The sequence below is a fragment of the Prunus persica genome, chromosome G8, assembly GCF_000346465.2.
Source record: "Prunus persica cultivar Lovell chromosome G8, Prunus_persica_NCBIv2, whole genome shotgun sequence".
Lineage (NCBI taxonomy): Eukaryota > Viridiplantae > Streptophyta > Magnoliopsida > Rosales > Rosaceae > Prunus > Prunus persica.
This window is the reverse complement of record NC_034016.1, coordinates 17,183,829-17,199,984: the sequence shown is the minus strand read 5'-3', so window position 1 is coordinate 17,199,984 and position 16,156 is coordinate 17,183,829. Positions and strand designations below refer to the sequence as shown.

The 16,156-nt window shown below is 37.9% G+C and overlaps 4 protein-coding genes across 10 annotated transcripts; 2 read left to right on the top strand and 2 right to left on the bottom strand.

Moving 5' to 3' along the window:
* On the top strand, positions 432–3,460 carry LOC18767305 (WD-40 repeat-containing protein MSI2). Its single transcript, XM_007199833.2, has 6 exons — positions 432–877; positions 1,097–1,420; positions 1,528–1,671; positions 2,249–2,373; positions 2,793–2,888; positions 2,987–3,460. The coding sequence occupies exons 1-6, from the start codon at positions 572–574 to the stop codon at positions 3,201–3,203; spliced, it is 1,212 nt and encodes a 403-aa protein (XP_007199895.1). The 5' UTR covers positions 432–571; the 3' UTR covers positions 3,204–3,460.
* LOC18768015 (basic leucine zipper 23) lies at positions 3,772–7,379 on the bottom strand. 6 transcript variants are annotated; one of them, XR_002272816.1, is made up of 4 exons: positions 5,870–7,379; positions 4,747–4,871; positions 4,292–4,350; positions 3,772–4,108 (listed from the first exon to the last, which is right to left on the bottom strand). XR_002272816.1 is itself a non-coding variant. In XM_020569795.1 (3 exons), exons 2-3 carry the CDS (start codon positions 6,657–6,659, stop codon positions 4,843–4,845), a joined length of 819 nt encoding a protein of 272 aa, XP_020425384.1. In that variant the 5' UTR covers positions 6,660–6,868; positions 7,160–7,379; the 3' UTR covers positions 4,402–4,842. The 6 variants fall into 6 exon arrangements, 4 of the variants coding, with proteins under 4 accessions (XP_020425384.1, XP_020425383.1, XP_020425386.1 ...); XR_002272815.1 differs by having other exon boundaries at positions 3,772–4,350; XM_020569795.1 differs by lacking the exons at positions 3,772–4,108; positions 4,292–4,350 and having other exon boundaries at positions 4,402–4,871; positions 5,870–6,868; positions 7,160–7,379.
* Positions 8,567–10,030, top strand: LOC109950597. The gene is made up of 2 exons (XM_020569992.1): positions 8,567–8,850; positions 9,145–10,030. Exons 1-2 carry the CDS (start codon positions 8,770–8,772, stop codon positions 9,808–9,810), a joined length of 747 nt encoding a protein of 248 aa, XP_020425581.1. The 5' UTR covers positions 8,567–8,769; the 3' UTR covers positions 9,811–10,030.
* LOC18768063 (probable serine/threonine-protein kinase PBL5) lies at positions 10,116–14,472 on the bottom strand. 2 transcript variants are annotated; one of them, XM_020569991.1, is made up of 11 exons: positions 13,769–14,472; positions 13,185–13,493; positions 12,924–12,997; positions 12,710–12,828; positions 12,501–12,616; positions 11,875–12,423; positions 11,521–11,769; positions 11,270–11,433; positions 10,964–11,191; positions 10,731–10,880; positions 10,116–10,633 (listed from the first exon to the last, which is right to left on the bottom strand). In XM_020569991.1, exons 2-11 carry the CDS (start codon positions 13,360–13,362, stop codon positions 10,373–10,375), a joined length of 2,088 nt encoding a protein of 695 aa, XP_020425580.1. In that variant the 5' UTR covers positions 13,363–13,493; positions 13,769–14,472; the 3' UTR covers positions 10,116–10,372. The 2 variants fall into 2 exon arrangements, with proteins under 2 accessions (XP_020425580.1, XP_007199719.1); XM_007199657.2 differs by lacking the exon at positions 13,769–14,472 and having other exon boundaries at positions 13,185–13,720.

The following is a 16,156-nucleotide window of genomic DNA, read 5'->3' as shown; positions in this document are numbered from 1 at the left end:
TATGTAATGAAAACGACTTTGGTCATATTGCTTTAATTATCCAATACTTTCGGTACGTTGCCTAACAAATGGAATATTTGTTTACCATCGGGATAGGATAATGTTTTTAGACAACACACTCTATTTATATCAACAATTGACAGTCATTCATGCGCGCGTGAACGACTGTTCCTAGCATGTCTTAACACAAATTAAAAGTTCAAATGTGCAATCCGCTTGACTATTAAGCGAATAATAGTAGTATTATAGACATCAACTATTTGGAAGGGAGTTGTGGCGGTGTGATCCTCGCACACAATATTTTTTTATTTTTTTATTTTTTTATTTTTACTGTTTTGGAGTAAATAATAACAATTCTATTTAGGAAGTTGAATATATCAATATTTTTCATCAAAGTGGGCTTATTTAGTTGTGCCCAAACCCGTTGGGCTAACCCAATTTACTTCCTCTAATAAACCATACTTCGCACCCTCACTACCTTCCACTCTCGCACACTTACCACATTTTGGCGGGAAAGCAGAAAGAAGCAGAAAAGGCAAAGGAGCTCAAAGAGACGGCCGCAGCCACAGCCATGGCGGAGGACCAGGACCAAGACGCGGCTCTCCTTGAGGAAGAGTACGCCGTGTGGAAGAAGAACACCCCTTTCCTCTACGACCTCATCATCTCTCACCCTCTCGAATGGCCATCTCTCACCGTCCATTGGGCTCCATCGGCCCCACAGCCCAAAGCCGAAACATCTTTCGCCGTACACAAGCTCGTCCTGGGTACCCACACCTCCGATGGCTACCCCAACTTCCTCATGGTCGCCGACGCCCTCCTCCCCACATCCCAACCCAACTTTGGCGCCATTTCTGAAGAAGATCCCGAGATGCCTAAGGTACTCAAAATCGGTGCTTTTTCTCTCATTTTCAAATGAAAAATTTGTCGGCACCTTGTATTTTCTACTATTTTCGAGAAATTTGTTGTGGGTTCGGAGTATTTTCAGAGAAATGAATTGTGGGTAATCGGTTTTTTTGAAGAAGTATTTTGTGGGCACCTAGTGTATGTTAAAATTTCTAGCTGAAAATGTTTGAATGTACGGTTGGTGTGAACGTAGGTGGAAATAACGCAGAAGATTCCTGTTGATGGGGAAGTGAATAGGGCACGGTGGATGCCACAGAAACCAACTATTGTGGGTGCGAAGACCAGCGGTGCTGAGGTGTATGTGTTTGATTCTGCGAAACATGGGTTGAAGCCTCAAGAGGGTGGTTGTGATCCTGATTTGAGGTTAACGGGTCATGATAAAGAAGGATATGGCTTGTCCTGGAGCCCTTTTAAGGAGGGTTACCTTTTGAGTGGTTCTTATGATTGTAAAATTTGTTTATGGGATGTGTCTGCTTCGCCTCAAGAGAAAGTGCTTGCTCCAATCCATGTTTATGAGGTAAATTTGGGACTAAACTTAATAGTTGTTGGCATTTGTAGTATACATGTTTTGGCTATGGGGTGTCTAATGCTTTGACTATGGGAATTGTGAATGCCTCTTTTCAGCGTCATGAAAGTGTGGTTGGAGATGTATCATGGCATCCGAAGAACGAGAACCTATTTGGGTCGGTTGGGGATGATTGTCAGTTGATGATTTGGGACTTACGCACAAACCAAACGCAGCATTCTGTCAAAGCTCATGAGAAAGAGGTCACACAACTTTGAACAATATCATTTATATGATAGTGGCTTTTCAGTCTATCTGTACGATATCGCTTTCACGAATCTCATACCCTTTTGAATTACACATGCACTTGGGAATTAAGCATGTTACCTGTCATGCAGTTTGGCTCCATATACGGTATCTTAAACTTCACATATGCAGTTTGGTGCAACTAATACTAACTTATTTCAATGATTTGAGTTATAGATGATGTTCTTTAGAAGTTTTATTGATGGTTTAATGCATATGTTATTCACTACCATAACGTAAACATACAAAGGAGAGCAAAACCAGGAAAAACAAATTGAATAATCAGATAAAGTTAGTTCAGGAAAGATTTGGAGAATTGTTTAAATAGGCACCTAGGGTGAAAGTGAAACCAAAGTTGTAGCTAGCAAAGGTATCAGTTTCAGAAATATGAATCTATTTGTTGCTTCACTTATGGGTATTATTGTAGTTTGTGAAGAGATCATTGTTGCTTTCTCTTTTATCTTTCTATTACTATATCTCTTCCATATTTTTACTGAAAACTTTCCCTCTCTCCCATTTGTTCGGTGTTTTCAGGTGAACTATCTTTCTTTCAATCCGTATAATGAATGGATTCTGGCGACAGCATCTTCAGACACTACCATTGGTCTGTTAGATATGCGGAAACTGTCTGTGCCATTGCATGTTCTGAGTAGCCACACGTATGCTCTTTATGCCCCCAACACCCCCACCCACACCCCCCACCCCCCACCACCCCCCCCTCCTCTCTCTCCGTACAAATCAATTATATTATCATCATCTATGTTCTTTCATGCCTTTGTATGTTTCTCTTGATCTGTGCACAGTCAAGAATTCTGTTACTAAGTTTTGGATATCATTCTAGTTCTCTGGCTCCATGTTCTGTTAGGTCCATAGTTTAATATCAAAATCCAAATTAAACACTAAGACATATTCTTAATGTTACAATTTGCAAAATTACTTATTTTTCGTTTGTAGTTGAAGTGCATAAAACCAGTATCTTAGGATTGATGCAGCAGTCTGATACTTATGTAACAGTCACGTATGTAAAGACAAAGTATTTGCAGTGTTTTAACTGAAATTCCTCGTTCTTTCCTTGCAGAGAGGAGGTGTTCCAGGTTGAATGGGATCCGAATCATGAAACTGTGTTGGCATCTTACGCTGATGACCGAAGGTTGATGGTTTGGGACCTCAACAGGTATTTGATTTCACAGATTGCTGCTGCTAGAAGTGCTTTTGCTTTTGTTTATCTTCTAGGTTATGCAGCTTTTACATATTTCATTCATGCTTCATTAGGATTGGGGATGAGCAGTTGGAGGGAGATGGTGATGATGGCCCACCAGAACTTCTCTTCTCACATGGCGGCCATAAAGCAAAGATATCAGATTTCTCTTGGAACAAATATGAGCCATGGGTCATTTCAAGTGTAGCTGAAGACAACACTCTTCAAGTTTGGCAAATTGCTGACAGCATATATGGGGACGATTATGATGTGCAAGCTTCCGATGTTTAATCATAAATTCTCAACCGTCAGCTTAGAAGATAATTTTCCTACCTCCTTGACTAGTGTAAGGCTCTTGTTGTTGTTAGGTACCGTGTTAAGACTTTTCTTTTGAGATGATTACAAGACTAGAAAATTATGTATCTTCAAAAGGATTTGACAGAATTGGTTTTTTCCTTTTCACCATCTGTGGATGAGTATGTTTGTCTTGATGGATTTGATCGACTAAGCCTATGCCAAACCATTGCCCTTGAGTTTAAAACCTTCTAACGTCTTGTTTTTCTACTCTTTTTTAATACAAGCAATAATTCTAAAGATGATGCACGCTATCAAAGTGTCATTGGGATTCGGATATAAGACCACTGGTTAGAAAGATTGTGTTTCTCGCTTGGCCTTCTTTTGAAATAGGATAATATCAACGCTAAATATAAACTTTATCATTTTGTCCTCCTTCGCAATTACTATCAAAATATCATATCACCTTTTCAAGGAGAGTTTACAGCAGCTCTTTTTGTAAAGGGAACTTTTGGGTCATTTTTCCATCACTTTAAATCCCCTTCCCTCATTCAAGAATCAAATATTCAAAAAAGGAAGAAGAAAAAACTTTATTCGTTTCTCAATGATCAAAATCCCGTTAGTGGGGATATCAATATACACCAACTCTTTTCACTTTTCTCTCTAATGATATTACCCATCATATAGATGAGAATGAACTATAATAAATTCACCAGCGAAGATTAAAAGCCCACTGTCTACACATGAATCCAGGTCACTAAAAATAAGTTGGTTAGCAGAAGCACATACTGACCATCCAAAGGCAAGGAACCTACAGAGATTCTCCTTGCCATCGTCAATGGTGGAAATAGGGTGTCCACTGACATGCACAATGGCCAGATGCATCACCCAAGGACAATGTACTGTGAAATTTATCCGCTAGTCAGTCACCCACAAATGCATTCTTTTTATTCCTTTTCACCAAAATGCTAAGCTCTTAAGTTATTTTGATGAAGAGAAACAGTAAACCAACAAAAGCCGGAAACTACGCAAGCTTCCACACAGATCACAAATTTGGATCTCACAAAGTGATTATTGTGACTCACCTGTTTACAGCTCATAGTACTGAAACATGATAGAAATCACATGCCACCTTCTCTACGGTCTGTAATTCAGCAATCAAGAATTCATGTGGCTCAGAAAGAGAAAGAATGGATATAGTAGAACTACTTATAGCATATTGTAATGAAAATTTCGCAAAGTTACATGAACCAAAGGTAATTTGACTGATATATGTAGCCTAAGACTATTAGAAGGTTAATCCTAAAGGAAGTTGAGCTCCATTGAAGACCATTAAGTTGTCTCTGCCATAACTTTCACTGGCTACACATAAACTAAGTTTACAGCACTACAGCACATGCCAACTCATATTATAACTTGAACAAAATAACAGCAGATCCAGCAAAACTTCAGCTTTATGTAAATAAACCATCCCGTGCAAAGAACCAAACAAATGGCTCAAGAAATAGAAAAAAAAATTTAACCAAAAACACAAAACGACCTGATGGAGAGCTGATGCTGCAGTTTGAAAAACTACTTATTGCAGGGCAATATATGTACTCTTGGGGATAATGACACTGCTTCCTTCCTCAGCCCTTCAGTTTGCTGCTGCGGCTCGAGCCCCTCCTAAAAAGACAAACACCATCTAATCAGTGAAAAGAATTGCACACTTCCAAGTTCCAAAAGCTGTATTCAGGTCTATTCATTTCAAGGTCAACAAAAGAAGAATCTTCAGCCACCCGCCCAGGAGGAAGATAACAACTTGTAATGCACAATGTTTAACTCATAACATAAAGGGCTTAACCCCAATTTTCCAATTACCGAATCAATAGAGATGATTTTTTTATATAGCCAGCCAAAACAAGTGCAAGTCTTTGTCTAGCAGCATGACATGCAAACCCTTTATTGACTCTTTTGTACTTCCTCCTACTGAACTCTTCTTTTATTTTTTATAGTTAAGAAGTCTCCAATTCCAGCTCTATCTCATGATCCACTTTTCTCCACAGAGTAAAGGGTCCTGAACAGAACGGAACATCCTCCAACTCTTATGATAAATTCAATCTTCCAGGAGAAAGCCAAGTTTACAGAGAAGATTTCACAAACTAGGATAATTTAGCCAATCCTTTTAAAGGTTATAGCTAATTATGATAAATTTCAGACATGTAACAACACAAACACCAAGATGAGTTGTGCGTTATTCATGAATTTGAAAAGAAATATGCTAACTACAACATTACAGGCACAAAAATTTGTATTCCAACAATCCAAACATTGAGGGGAAACAAATAAAAGAAAATCTTAAAAGACTTCATAAAGTACCACCCAATTCCGAATGCAACTGATTTCATCAGGGCTCAATGAAAATAATCCTTTACAACTAGATGTAGCGCCCTAGAGAACCATCTTGTCAATGCATGCACAAAAGACTCATGAGACAAGTTCTGTGTATATCAAAGATGCAGAATTGCTCGTGATTAAAACCCAACTATAACAATAGAACAGGAAACATATATGAGATAACAGATATGAATATAAAACCATATAAATAACTCCAATTAGCCGACTAACTAATGTAAAGTAGTCATAAAAATACGCCATTTAGGTTAAGGAATCTTATGTCTCACCCTTCCTCTTATTTGTGGCAGAAGAATTACCATTTGACACCCCATTTCCAAGTCCACAACCAGAAAGCTCCTTGTATCCTCCATCCTGATTTACCAAACACTGAAGATTCTCAAAATCACAACCGCTAAATCCTTGCCCATTCATCACCGCCCCATCTCCACATTTTCCATCAGCCCCTTGATGAAGACAATAAAGCTGATCATCACGCTGTAGATTACATGGATTCATCACATACGCACTGGGGATGTTTGGGTTGGGCAGGTTGGGATTCACTGATTTCTGATATGGAAAAGATCCAATTTCTCCTTCAATTCTTCCTCGAATGTCCACAAGCAAACACTTGAGCCTCGCAATCTCAGCCTCCAATGCAGCCTGACCTTGCAACCTCTTCAATAACTGCTGATTCAGAGTTCTCAATCTCACAACTTCATCCTCCAAAGACGCTGCCCGTGCCTTCTTCTTCTCGCGGTACTTACGAACTGCTTCTCGATTACCTAAAGGACGTTTCTTCGATTTCTTTTCCCCAGATTCAGCAGTGTCATCAGTTCCAGCCTTGTCTTCACTTCCTGTTGCTGAAGACACGATTTTAGTGTGTACATGAAAGCAAGTGTGTGTATGAGAGTAGTCAGGGCCAGGTGGATTGCAAGTGTGGGTGTGAGTGCAAGCATGAGTGTCCTTAAGAAGGTCATCAAAGAAGCTGTCCATTGAGCAACTACTCGGATGTTCACCCCCCATGTTTGGACCCGAAAACATCTCTTGGTTCGAAAAATCGAGCTCTCCGTCCTCCATTTAGGCAAAGAACACGAAGATCTAAGAGCAAAAAGTTCCAATTGAGTGAAACAGTAGCAAAATTTCAAACTTTTGGCCTCCACCCAGATGAAGTTTCGAGCCCTCTACTCTTATCGACGGAAACCAGAGAAACCCAGATGGACACTTGTAGTTCAAAACTAATCTCCCAATTCAATCACGACCCAGATGAGATTTCATCTGCCCAAAGTCTAATCATCAGTTAAATTGGCTGAAAACCAAAGATTTTCAGCCCAAATGAACAAATAGTATGGAGGATTCAAAAGCTAAAAGATGAATTAAAGAATTATTCCCTGCGATTAAAGTTATGTGGCTGACATAAAAGTAACAAGGAAAAGAGCAAAAAGTTTAAGGATTTGATAATGGAACCCTAGGGAACACAGAGAGCCAGTGACAAAGAGAGAGACAAAGCTATAGCGAAAACTCTAGAGAGACAAACATGGCAACATCTTGACGTGAAAAAACCAAAAAGATGAACATACCACGGATTGGCAAGTGGCTCAGAGATTCCGCGAAACTCACCTCTGTTTCAAAAGTCAGATGACACTGCGGAAATGTCCTCGCTTTCGCAATATATATACGTATTTAAGAAAATCGGAAATTAAAATATTTGGGGAATAATTATCTCGTACGTCAGGCACTAGGGTTATATGGAAACTTGTAACGATTGAGAAGATAAATGTTGTGGTTTGGCCGTTAACTGAATAGATCGTGTGCTGCTTATTTAGCACCCTATGATTTTGCGACTCTGGTTGCTTATGGATACAATGGCACTGCTATAGGCTATAGACCTCACGTGGGACCCGGAAACCTGAGAAGAACATTTTTGCTTAGGCCTGGCACAGCCCAATACAAGGCCCAAGAAAACTTATTGCCTTTTGTTTTTGGAGTACAAGCAGTAGTATAAATTAAGGAAAATGCTAGGGAGACCAACTTTAGATACCAACTTGTGTACCAACTCTGTGAAGGGTGTGGAGTATCTATGGTATTGGTGGGCTCCACCTCTATTAGAGAGTTGGTACACAAGTTGGTATCTAAAGTTGGTCTCCCTAGCATGACCCAGTGGAGGAAGATTTCACTCATACACACATACACACATAACTAATAAGATGTCATGGAGATTATAACTTGAGACCTTTTGTCTGCAAGTCAAAGTCTTTTTCCACTAAGCTTGACTCTGTTGACAACTGATTGCGGTTTTAACTCTTTTGGAATTGCTTCTTTTGTTAGAAACGATTTTCTTGCAAAGGGTTTATAACTAAAGTAATTAAGAGCATCCATGCATTCAAATTCCATAAAAAAGAAGCGGTTTTCTTAAAAGAACACTGAAATTTTTGTTAAAACCACTTTCCAATTTTTTTTAACTACCACAAACGAAAATAATAAACAGAGAAGTTCGTCATATGCAATGCAGTGTTAATCCTGTTTTTTTTTTTTTTTTTTAAAATAATAAATATTATGATAGTTGAAATGATACTCTCGTTTGATTGAAGTTGAGGGAGAAAAGAGAAAACGTTCTCTTTCATGCTGGAATGAAAATGCTAAGAATATTTTAGGAGATGATGCTTGTTTGACTTTAGGTTGATGTAGAGTGTTGCGACATTATCCTTCCATCCTCTTCAAATTGTTTTATATATGAAACCAACATAGACAGGTTCTTGTTACAAAAATAATTATCAATTGTTTTGTACATATCATGTTTTTTATGTTTGATTTTGGGTCTCGGGCTTTTAGGCCCGCCCCTTTCTTTGGTTTCAGCCCTGTCTTCCTGTTCTGGGCCCGCTTTCGAGCTTTTTCAATAATAAAACGCTTATTCCACTACACTTACGGCAAGAGTTCGATTCTCACTCTTTTTTTCATGAATTTGAAATAAAAGGAAAACTAATTCGTGTTCTTATCGTTGTATGTTGAGAAAGGATTCAGTAATATGACATGAATGGGCTTTCAACTTTCATACGAATTGTGGGGTTTAGACTTTCAATATGATTCAGGCACAATTTTATTGCCATGCCATATTAGCATGCGTTTCTGATTGAACCTTTGAACAGACCACAAGAAAAAAGGTTATGGACTGTCTTTAACATCAAAATTAATGTATCGGTGCATGCCGTTCCCTCCACCAGGTTACTTGTGGAAGGGTGTGGGTGGACGAGCTCTTATAGAACTGATCAAGGTTTGTTTACCAAGCAAGCAATTTATGCTCTCATGGTATTTGGTGCATATAGTCTTCTGCATACATATTTAAGATAGTGCATAGAAAAAGAAAAAAAAGGGTTGAATTCTTTCTCTTAGATATCAGTTTCAAACTCCAAAGCCTATAGTTTAGTTTTTATCTGCTTTGCTTCATCTATTTGGCATTTTAGTTTTTTGTTTTTACATTCCATGTTCTCATCTCTTCCGCTTGATATTCTTATTTACTTTTGATCTCATAATTTCTTATAATGCTGGTTCTTCTCGTGTTCTGAAGCTGAACAGAGGAAAGGTGGAGGCTGATAAGGAAGGAAAGAAGGAAAATACGAGGAGGAGGAAAGAGAAGAGGAAGAGAAAGGAAAATGTAGAGATTAAGCAGAAAAGGCCAAATCTGCAGGATAAGGGGCACAAGATTGATGGAGAGAAGAAAGTTCAAGAAACAACTGACAGTAAAATAAGAAAAGATAATTTCACTGGAGAGGTCAAGCAGCCCAAGAAATTTGAGGGGAAACATGACTCTTCTGGAAGCTTCTGTGCTTGTTGGGTTGGCTCCCTTCATGCAGACGTTGATCTTCTCTTGCCATGTCTTTTTCAACTGAAAAAATGCCTGGATCAAGTGCTATATAAAAAACCAGTTTGTTCAACTCCCACACAGACAGACACTGATGTGCAAGAGAAGTTCAAGAAAACTTCTATAGCTGATGAGAAGGCTGAAGCTGTTCTTGTACCCAGCTTCTCTCAAAATGGTTCTCTGCAGATAGAATCACGATTTAAAGAGTTGGTTTTCAATTGGGTTCCTCCTCCCTTGGAGAATCTAAGCAGTGAATTTAATGATCAAGATCAACAGTGGCTCTATGATGGAGTGTCACTCAGGAATGACACAAAAAAGAAAATTGAAGCTATCAATGATCATTTGTGCTATCCATTTACAATGCTATTTTAGGAATGAGTGTGAGAAATTCATGCCATTTTGTAAGCCGGTTTGTTTTAATATAATCGGATCGAAGTAAGCTTAACCCTGAATTCAGATATCTGATTTCTTTTACAATTGGACTTTCCTTAATGTGGTAATTACTTGCAGATTGATATTTTTAAGATTTTGATCATTTGAGCAGAAGCCATTTATGCAGAACCATGTAGATCATTGGCACTATAACCCAATTTCAAACTGTTATTTTTATTCATACCTGTGTGGAGGAGATATGTTCACCTCCGTCTGGCAAGATAAACCATATGCTGAAAACTGAATTTCCCACAAGCTACAGATTCCATCTCATTCTGTGATTATGTTGAAAAACCGAGTTTCTGACAAGCTAACAAGCTACAGATTTCCATCCTTTTCACACTATCACTTCTAGATTTTATTTACATCTACAATCCACCCCACCATTGGGTGCACATATTTTTCTTCCCCTACGCTGTACAGATGCTAATTTCATGTCTGCACAAGTATGTGACAAACTTACAAAACAAGAGAAAAAGAATTCAAGAGAGTACAAAATAAGCTAGTCAAAGCTTGATGATCTGCTCCACCTTCCTTTCAAATATTCTTCCCAAGAAACGCTGTTGCTCCGCTCCGCACTACTGAATGATGTTGTATCATCATCGACATCAAGCAGTGCGAGACCCAAATGTGACGCTGCACATGAATTTGGATAAACTTCATCATCATCATTATCGTCATGGATTTCTGAATCCTCCAGATCAAAAGATTGAGAGTTCACTTGCTTTTCAACATCTGAATCCCCTTTCAAGAGCTTCAGAATCTGAGGAAAAGAAGAGCATGAAACTTGGAATTCATTTACAGTAATACAAACAGAAACCTATTGCCTACATATTACTAAGAATATGACATTTTCATACCGCACTCATTTTAGGACGAAGCCGAGCTGAGCGTGTGATGCAGAGTTTTGCTGCATGAACCATTCTCAGCACCTGAACCTCATCAAACTTTCCACCCAAACTTGGATCCAGTATGTCTTTTACATCCCCTCTATCTATTTTAGGCTTTGCCTGAGATGTAATTCAATGTAATTTATCCAAAATAGTTACAAGGAATCAAATAAAAACAATCAAAATATGGAGGTGGCTCTTACCCACATGACCAAGCTTTCTTGTTCCTTGGGAGTCTCAGAGCCAATTGGTTTTCTTCCTGATAATAATTCAAGCAGGACCACACCAAAGGCATAGACATCAATCTTGTCACTGATCTTTCCATACATGAAATATTCAGGAGCAAGATAACCAAATGTTCCAACCACATCACATTCAGTCAGAAAAGATGTAGTTGTTGGTCCCCATATTGCAAGGCCAAAATCAGATAACTGTCACATAGATGCAAGCAATTAAACAATGTCATAAGGTTGTGATCATGTTTTAAACACCATTTGGTTAACCAGTACCTGTGGTACAAACTCTTTGGTGAGAAGAATGTTTGAAGACTTGACATCTCTGTGAATAACCGGTGGAGAACATTCGTTGTGCAGGTAATTGAGGGATTCAGCAATCCCAACAGCAACATTAAATCTGACTTCCCACGGCAATACGGATTTGCCTATGTTCTTGCCTGCATCACCTTTCATTTTGAAATCAACATGGTTTATGACAATTTTTACCAAGCAAATGAAAGACGACTAGAGTAGTTAAACTTTACCATGTAAATTTCCCTCTAAGCTTCCTTTAGGCAAGAAATCATAAACAGAGATTAGAACATTGTCTTCAATGCAGAAACCAAGCAGAGGCAAAATGTGTTCGTGCTTCAATGAGGAGACGATATCAACTTCATGGGCAAAATCCGTCCATGCTTCTTTGGATGACTTCATCAGCTTTACTGCCACTTGCTTGCCATCTGCAAGAGTTCCCTTGAACACAAGGTTGCATCCTCCTTTCCCAATAAGATTTTCTGCTAGAAGAAGAGGAAGTTAGATAGAGAGATACTCAAAAGTCTAAATAGAGAGACGGGAAGTTAAAGAAAAGGAACTCTCAGGAGAAAGTATATGTTAAAAACCTGAGGAGAATTGAGAAGTGGAATTTTTCAGAACCTCATGACTGAACCATCTGCAACCAGATGAGTTTGTTTCCAGGAGACGCTTTAACTTTTCTGGTAGCTCATCCAAATCAGAACAACTATCCTTGATAACCTCATCAACAATGTCACTAATACCTCTTTCAAAAGGATTTTCTTTGATAGTTGAACATTGAGGAGACTGCTGTGGAGAACGGTCTGGTAAGCTCATCACCCATTGTACCACAGACATGTCTCTTGGGGCTGGGAATTGTGGATTCGCAGAAGTCGCTCTGCGGAGTAGGGGCCAGCCAAGGCTCTTGCCCACATGCTCTCCTGCACCAAGTGAAGTTGATCTACAAGGGACTCTCTTGTGTTCGTTCTTCAAGTCTTCACTACTATGCTTTGAACCATCTTGGGAGCTCTGAGCCATATCAGAAAATGATTTCACAGTTTCTGTATCTTCCTCAAAGTCACCAAACTCAGATGAGCTTCCTTTAGAAGTGAGATTTTCAATCTGAGAAAGACTTGGCCTTGGGTCACCTGTGAAACCTACCATAACCGAAACACAATTTAGTATTCATGAGAGACCTACTGGTGGGGTATTTTCTTGGACTTAAAAGACCAACCTGGTAGTTGATTACTGGTGCACCTTCTGAACACAATTTTCCCATTGTGGATGGCCACAACATCAGTGGTTGGTGGCAATTTCTTAGCACAGAATTTTGCCGTAGAATCCCAACCCCTGCAAATGAATCCTGCTTAGAGTAATCAGAAAAGAATCACGTACATTAAAACCAATGCGAGTTTTTCTTCAGTTCCAAACTCTCTCCCTTACCCAAGAGTGTTTGGCTTGCTTGTGCCTACAACTATGGCCAGAGTAGCATGGTTCTTTGCCTCTCTAACTAGAGCTTTTTGGATTGACCTTCCTGTCAAGACCTGAGTGGTGAGGTCTACCTGAAATTTTAAGTATGACAGTCCATAATCAATCTCAAATTTTCCAACATATGAAATAGTGCAAGAGTAATGAACAAGGATTAAGAAGTATGAACCTTTTTCATATCACATAGCCCCTCATAACCCTCTAGGTAACCATCCAATATCGTCTTGGCTTTCGAGGCGAAATCTGTACTCATTAACATAACACATAATGTTATTTAATGACATGTTATGTTGTCGGACTCTCAATCGGAACTACACATATAAAAAAGATTTACCTAATTGATAGTTCAGATTGACAGAAACATAACATTTTATTTACGAGTATAACAAAGGAACACATATGCAAATGAAACTATATCTGCAGGCATTACCAGAACTTCGACAGACATGAACTGCAATGACGCAATCTCCGGGTTCAGCGACTTTCACCAGAGCCCAGCCGAGCAGCTCTCTACTCTGGCTACCAATTGGAATCCCAACCAACACAACATTCTTCTTCTTCTTCTTCTTCTTCTTTATAAGATCCTTGAACACCTCCTCAAGTATCATTGTGCTCTTATGTTTATGCCTCTGATAAAATCTCTCTCCCCCCTCTTTCTCTTTCTATCACAATCTCAAAATTTCTATAAACGTTTTCTGGCTTTCAAACTTCCCACTTCTTGAATTTAACATCTCAACCCCTGCAACAACAAAAAAGCCACCATGGTAACTCAGCCCAGAAGAAACCAGAAAAACCAATGTTCCATTACAACATAACATTTCCGGAGCTGCCACTTGTGGATATAAATGGTGCCCATCAACACATAGAATCCCATTAAAATATAGCAGATTTATAAAATTCAAACAAATCCCATTTGAAAATTAAAGTCCTTTCATATAAAAAAAAGGAAGAAAACCATGAAAAGAAAGCAGAATCAAGAAGAAGATAAATGCGACCAGACAAAATAACACGTACCTAAAAAATCTTGTACCCACTCGTGGCTAAATCCCAACATGTTGTTTTAAAAACCAATGCCCCCAAGTAGCATCAGCAGCCTACCTACTGCAACTAAATTCAACACCCAGAATTCAAAATAACTATTAACAAAATAAAGTGCTAAGCTGACGAAAAAAGCTTAGATAAGCAAATGGGTGCTTTTAAAAAACAAAAACAAATATTCTGAAAAAGGAAAACAAGAACAAAAAAAATGCTGGGTTTTGGGAATTGTGTCGGCGAGAGAGTGAATTCCCGCCAAAAGTGGACAAAGCCCTTCTCTTTTTTATTTTTTTTTATTTGTTTTGATTTCTGGTTTGGCTTTGGTTCTTGTTTAAAGTGAAAGTAGAAATTGAAGAGCTTATTTGAGGCCGTTAAAAAGCAGCAGTTTTCTCGGGAAATCCCAGAAATGCGACAAAAGAGGACATGCGGGCTTCAACCAGTTTTCTCGGATTAACGAAAACAGGAGGCTGTAGACGGCCGTTGCCGTACCACTTCTTATTTAAATTCAACTAATCATAATTAATTATTTATTTATTGACCAAGAAAAAAGATTATTAATTAATTGACACAAATAAAGTAAATAAACGACTGCTGAGCAAAGAAAAAATTTCAAAAAAAAAAAAGAAAAAAAAAAGGAGTGATGGTGCAGGTTTAATATGGCAGTCACATCAAACATTTTGGAGGATGTTATCATGTTACTCTTGGAGGAAAATTATTGGCGTATTTATTTTCAATTGGGTTTGTTCCTAATAAATCCTAAATTAGCTTTGGTCATGTCTATGAGTTAAATGCAATAGTCTTTTGGAGATTTAATTAATTAGTGGTCTGTTTTTGAGATTAAGACTTTGTAGAATTGAAAGTAGCTGGTATTATGAAATTACAAGATGAAACTTGATTTTTTTTTATTATATACAAGTGATAATCTACTTTTAACTAATCTAATTATGCAGAGGGAAATTCGAACTCGGGTGCAGAATGACGAGCACATCTGCTCTAGCTAACTTGACTAAGCTCATGTTTGAAGAAACACTTGTGTGAAACAGGAATAACACTTTTTTACTATTTTCGACTAATCACGATGTATCATGCGATATAACTTTTTCACTCGAAATTTATGTTTTCTTGTAATTTCGATGGAGGAAATCAAATCATTGACTCATTCTAATTTCAACTTTTTTTTCCGCTCATTCTAATTACTTAATCAATATGAGACTTGGCCGAAAGAAAAAAAAAAGATAAAATAAGAGAGCAGTCAATAATTTGACAGAAAAAGTTTTATTCCGTGTTTGAATGGAACTATAGTAGGGTGGATTGGAAAAATTTATAGGTCTTCTAAGCTATATTCTCTCTCCCTTTTTTATGGTCGAAGCTATATTCTCTTTGTTCTTGTTTCTAAAAGGCCACCTGCATTTGAAAGTATTTCGTGTGGATGCTTTTTTTTTTTTCCTGCTAATTTGATTGTTCCGATGTCTGCTTCATCCACGTGTCCCCACATCTTTTCAGAATCTACCGACAAAAGGATGGTAGGGCAACACATGGAACATATGTGCTAGGACAAGTAAATGTATGACCCATTGACATGAGATGATAGCAATCCATCCAATCAACAGTTATAGAATCAACTTTTCTATCTTTTTGGACCAAATTTCATGTTTAACGCTTGATGGAAGGTGTGATACATTGTATGTATAATGTGCAACGATGCTATCATAATAACTGATCACGTAATACGCATGTTACAATAAAAAAAATAAAAAATTGGTATGCACTTAATTTTTTTGTTAAATTAAATTACACAAATACAAAGATTATATTCTAAAGTATGTAAAATCTGCATTTCGATATTGGATCTCCATCACTATTCTTTTTGTCGTTTCTTTATATTTGGAATAAGTTACAGAGACTATTTGGGCTCTCTGTGTAGTTTTTACCTATCGTTTTGTGAAAACTGTTCATCTCTCCTTTATGAGAGTTTTATTTGTATTGTTATGGTTTGGTTTTTTCAAGTTTTGTCTCTTTTTGATTATTTTGAGTTTGCAAAATTAGTTGGGATGTCTATGCTAGAGTTTCTTCGATTATTCGTGATTATTAGTGAAGACGCGCTAAATTGTCTTACTTTTGATGTTAAACCGCTCTGTTATTGTAATAGTCCTTTGTGACTAGTTTGTATTGGTCATTTTGTGGCTAATAGCTTTTTAAAAAAACTAAATTATGAATGCAATCTTAGAATTTCTCAACAAAAAAAAGTATGTACCACCCAAGTAGTTACTGTAATTACCATGCTCAAATCAAAATTTATATAAAGTAGCTACAAATATCGTACACATCACACGCATTATACTTCTAAACATGATATTGAACATTTAA

What these genes read in the sequence shown, in the direction of transcription:
- LOC109950597 (XM_020569992.1), top strand. Translation starts at nt 8,770, where the DNA reads ATGTATCGGTGCATGCCGTTCCCTCCACCAGGTTACTTGTGGAAGGGT. An exon ending in CTCTTATAGAACTGATCAAG is followed by an intron (nt 8,851 to 9,144) that starts GTTTGTTTACCA and finishes CGTGTTCTGAAG; the next exon opens with CTGAACAGAGGAAAGGTGGA.
- LOC18767305 (XM_007199833.2), top strand. Translation starts at nt 572, where the DNA reads ATGGCGGAGGACCAGGACCAAGACGCGGCTCTCCTTGAGGAAGAGTAC. An exon ending in AAGATCCCGAGATGCCTAAG is followed by an intron (nt 878 to 1,096) that starts GTACTCAAAATC and finishes GTGTGAACGTAG; the next exon opens with GTGGAAATAACGCAGAAGAT. An exon ending in ATGGTTTGGGACCTCAACAG is followed by an intron (nt 2,889 to 2,986) that starts GTATTTGATTTC and finishes ATGCTTCATTAG; the next exon opens with GATTGGGGATGAGCAGTTGG.
- LOC18768063 (XM_020569991.1), bottom strand. Translation starts at nt 13,362, where the DNA reads ATGATACTTGAGGAGGTGTTCAAGGATCTTATAAAGAAGAAGAAGAAG. An exon ending in CACCAGTAATCAACTACCAG is followed by an intron (nt 12,424 to 12,500) that starts GTTGGTCTTTTA and finishes CGGTTATGGTAG; the next exon opens with GTTTCACAGGTGACCCAAGG. An exon ending in TTCGTCCTAAAATGAGTGCG is followed by an intron (nt 10,634 to 10,730) that starts GTATGAAAATGT and finishes TCTTTTCCTCAG; the next exon opens with ATTCTGAAGCTCTTGAAAGG.
- LOC18768015 (XM_007201241.2), bottom strand. Translation starts at nt 6,659, where the DNA reads ATGGAGGACGGAGAGCTCGATTTTTCGAACCAAGAGATGTTTTCGGGT. An exon ending in TGCCACAAATAAGAGGAAGG is followed by an intron (nt 4,872 to 5,869) that starts GTGAGACATAAG and finishes TTGTCTTTTTAG; the next exon opens with GAGGGGCTCGAGCCGCAGCA.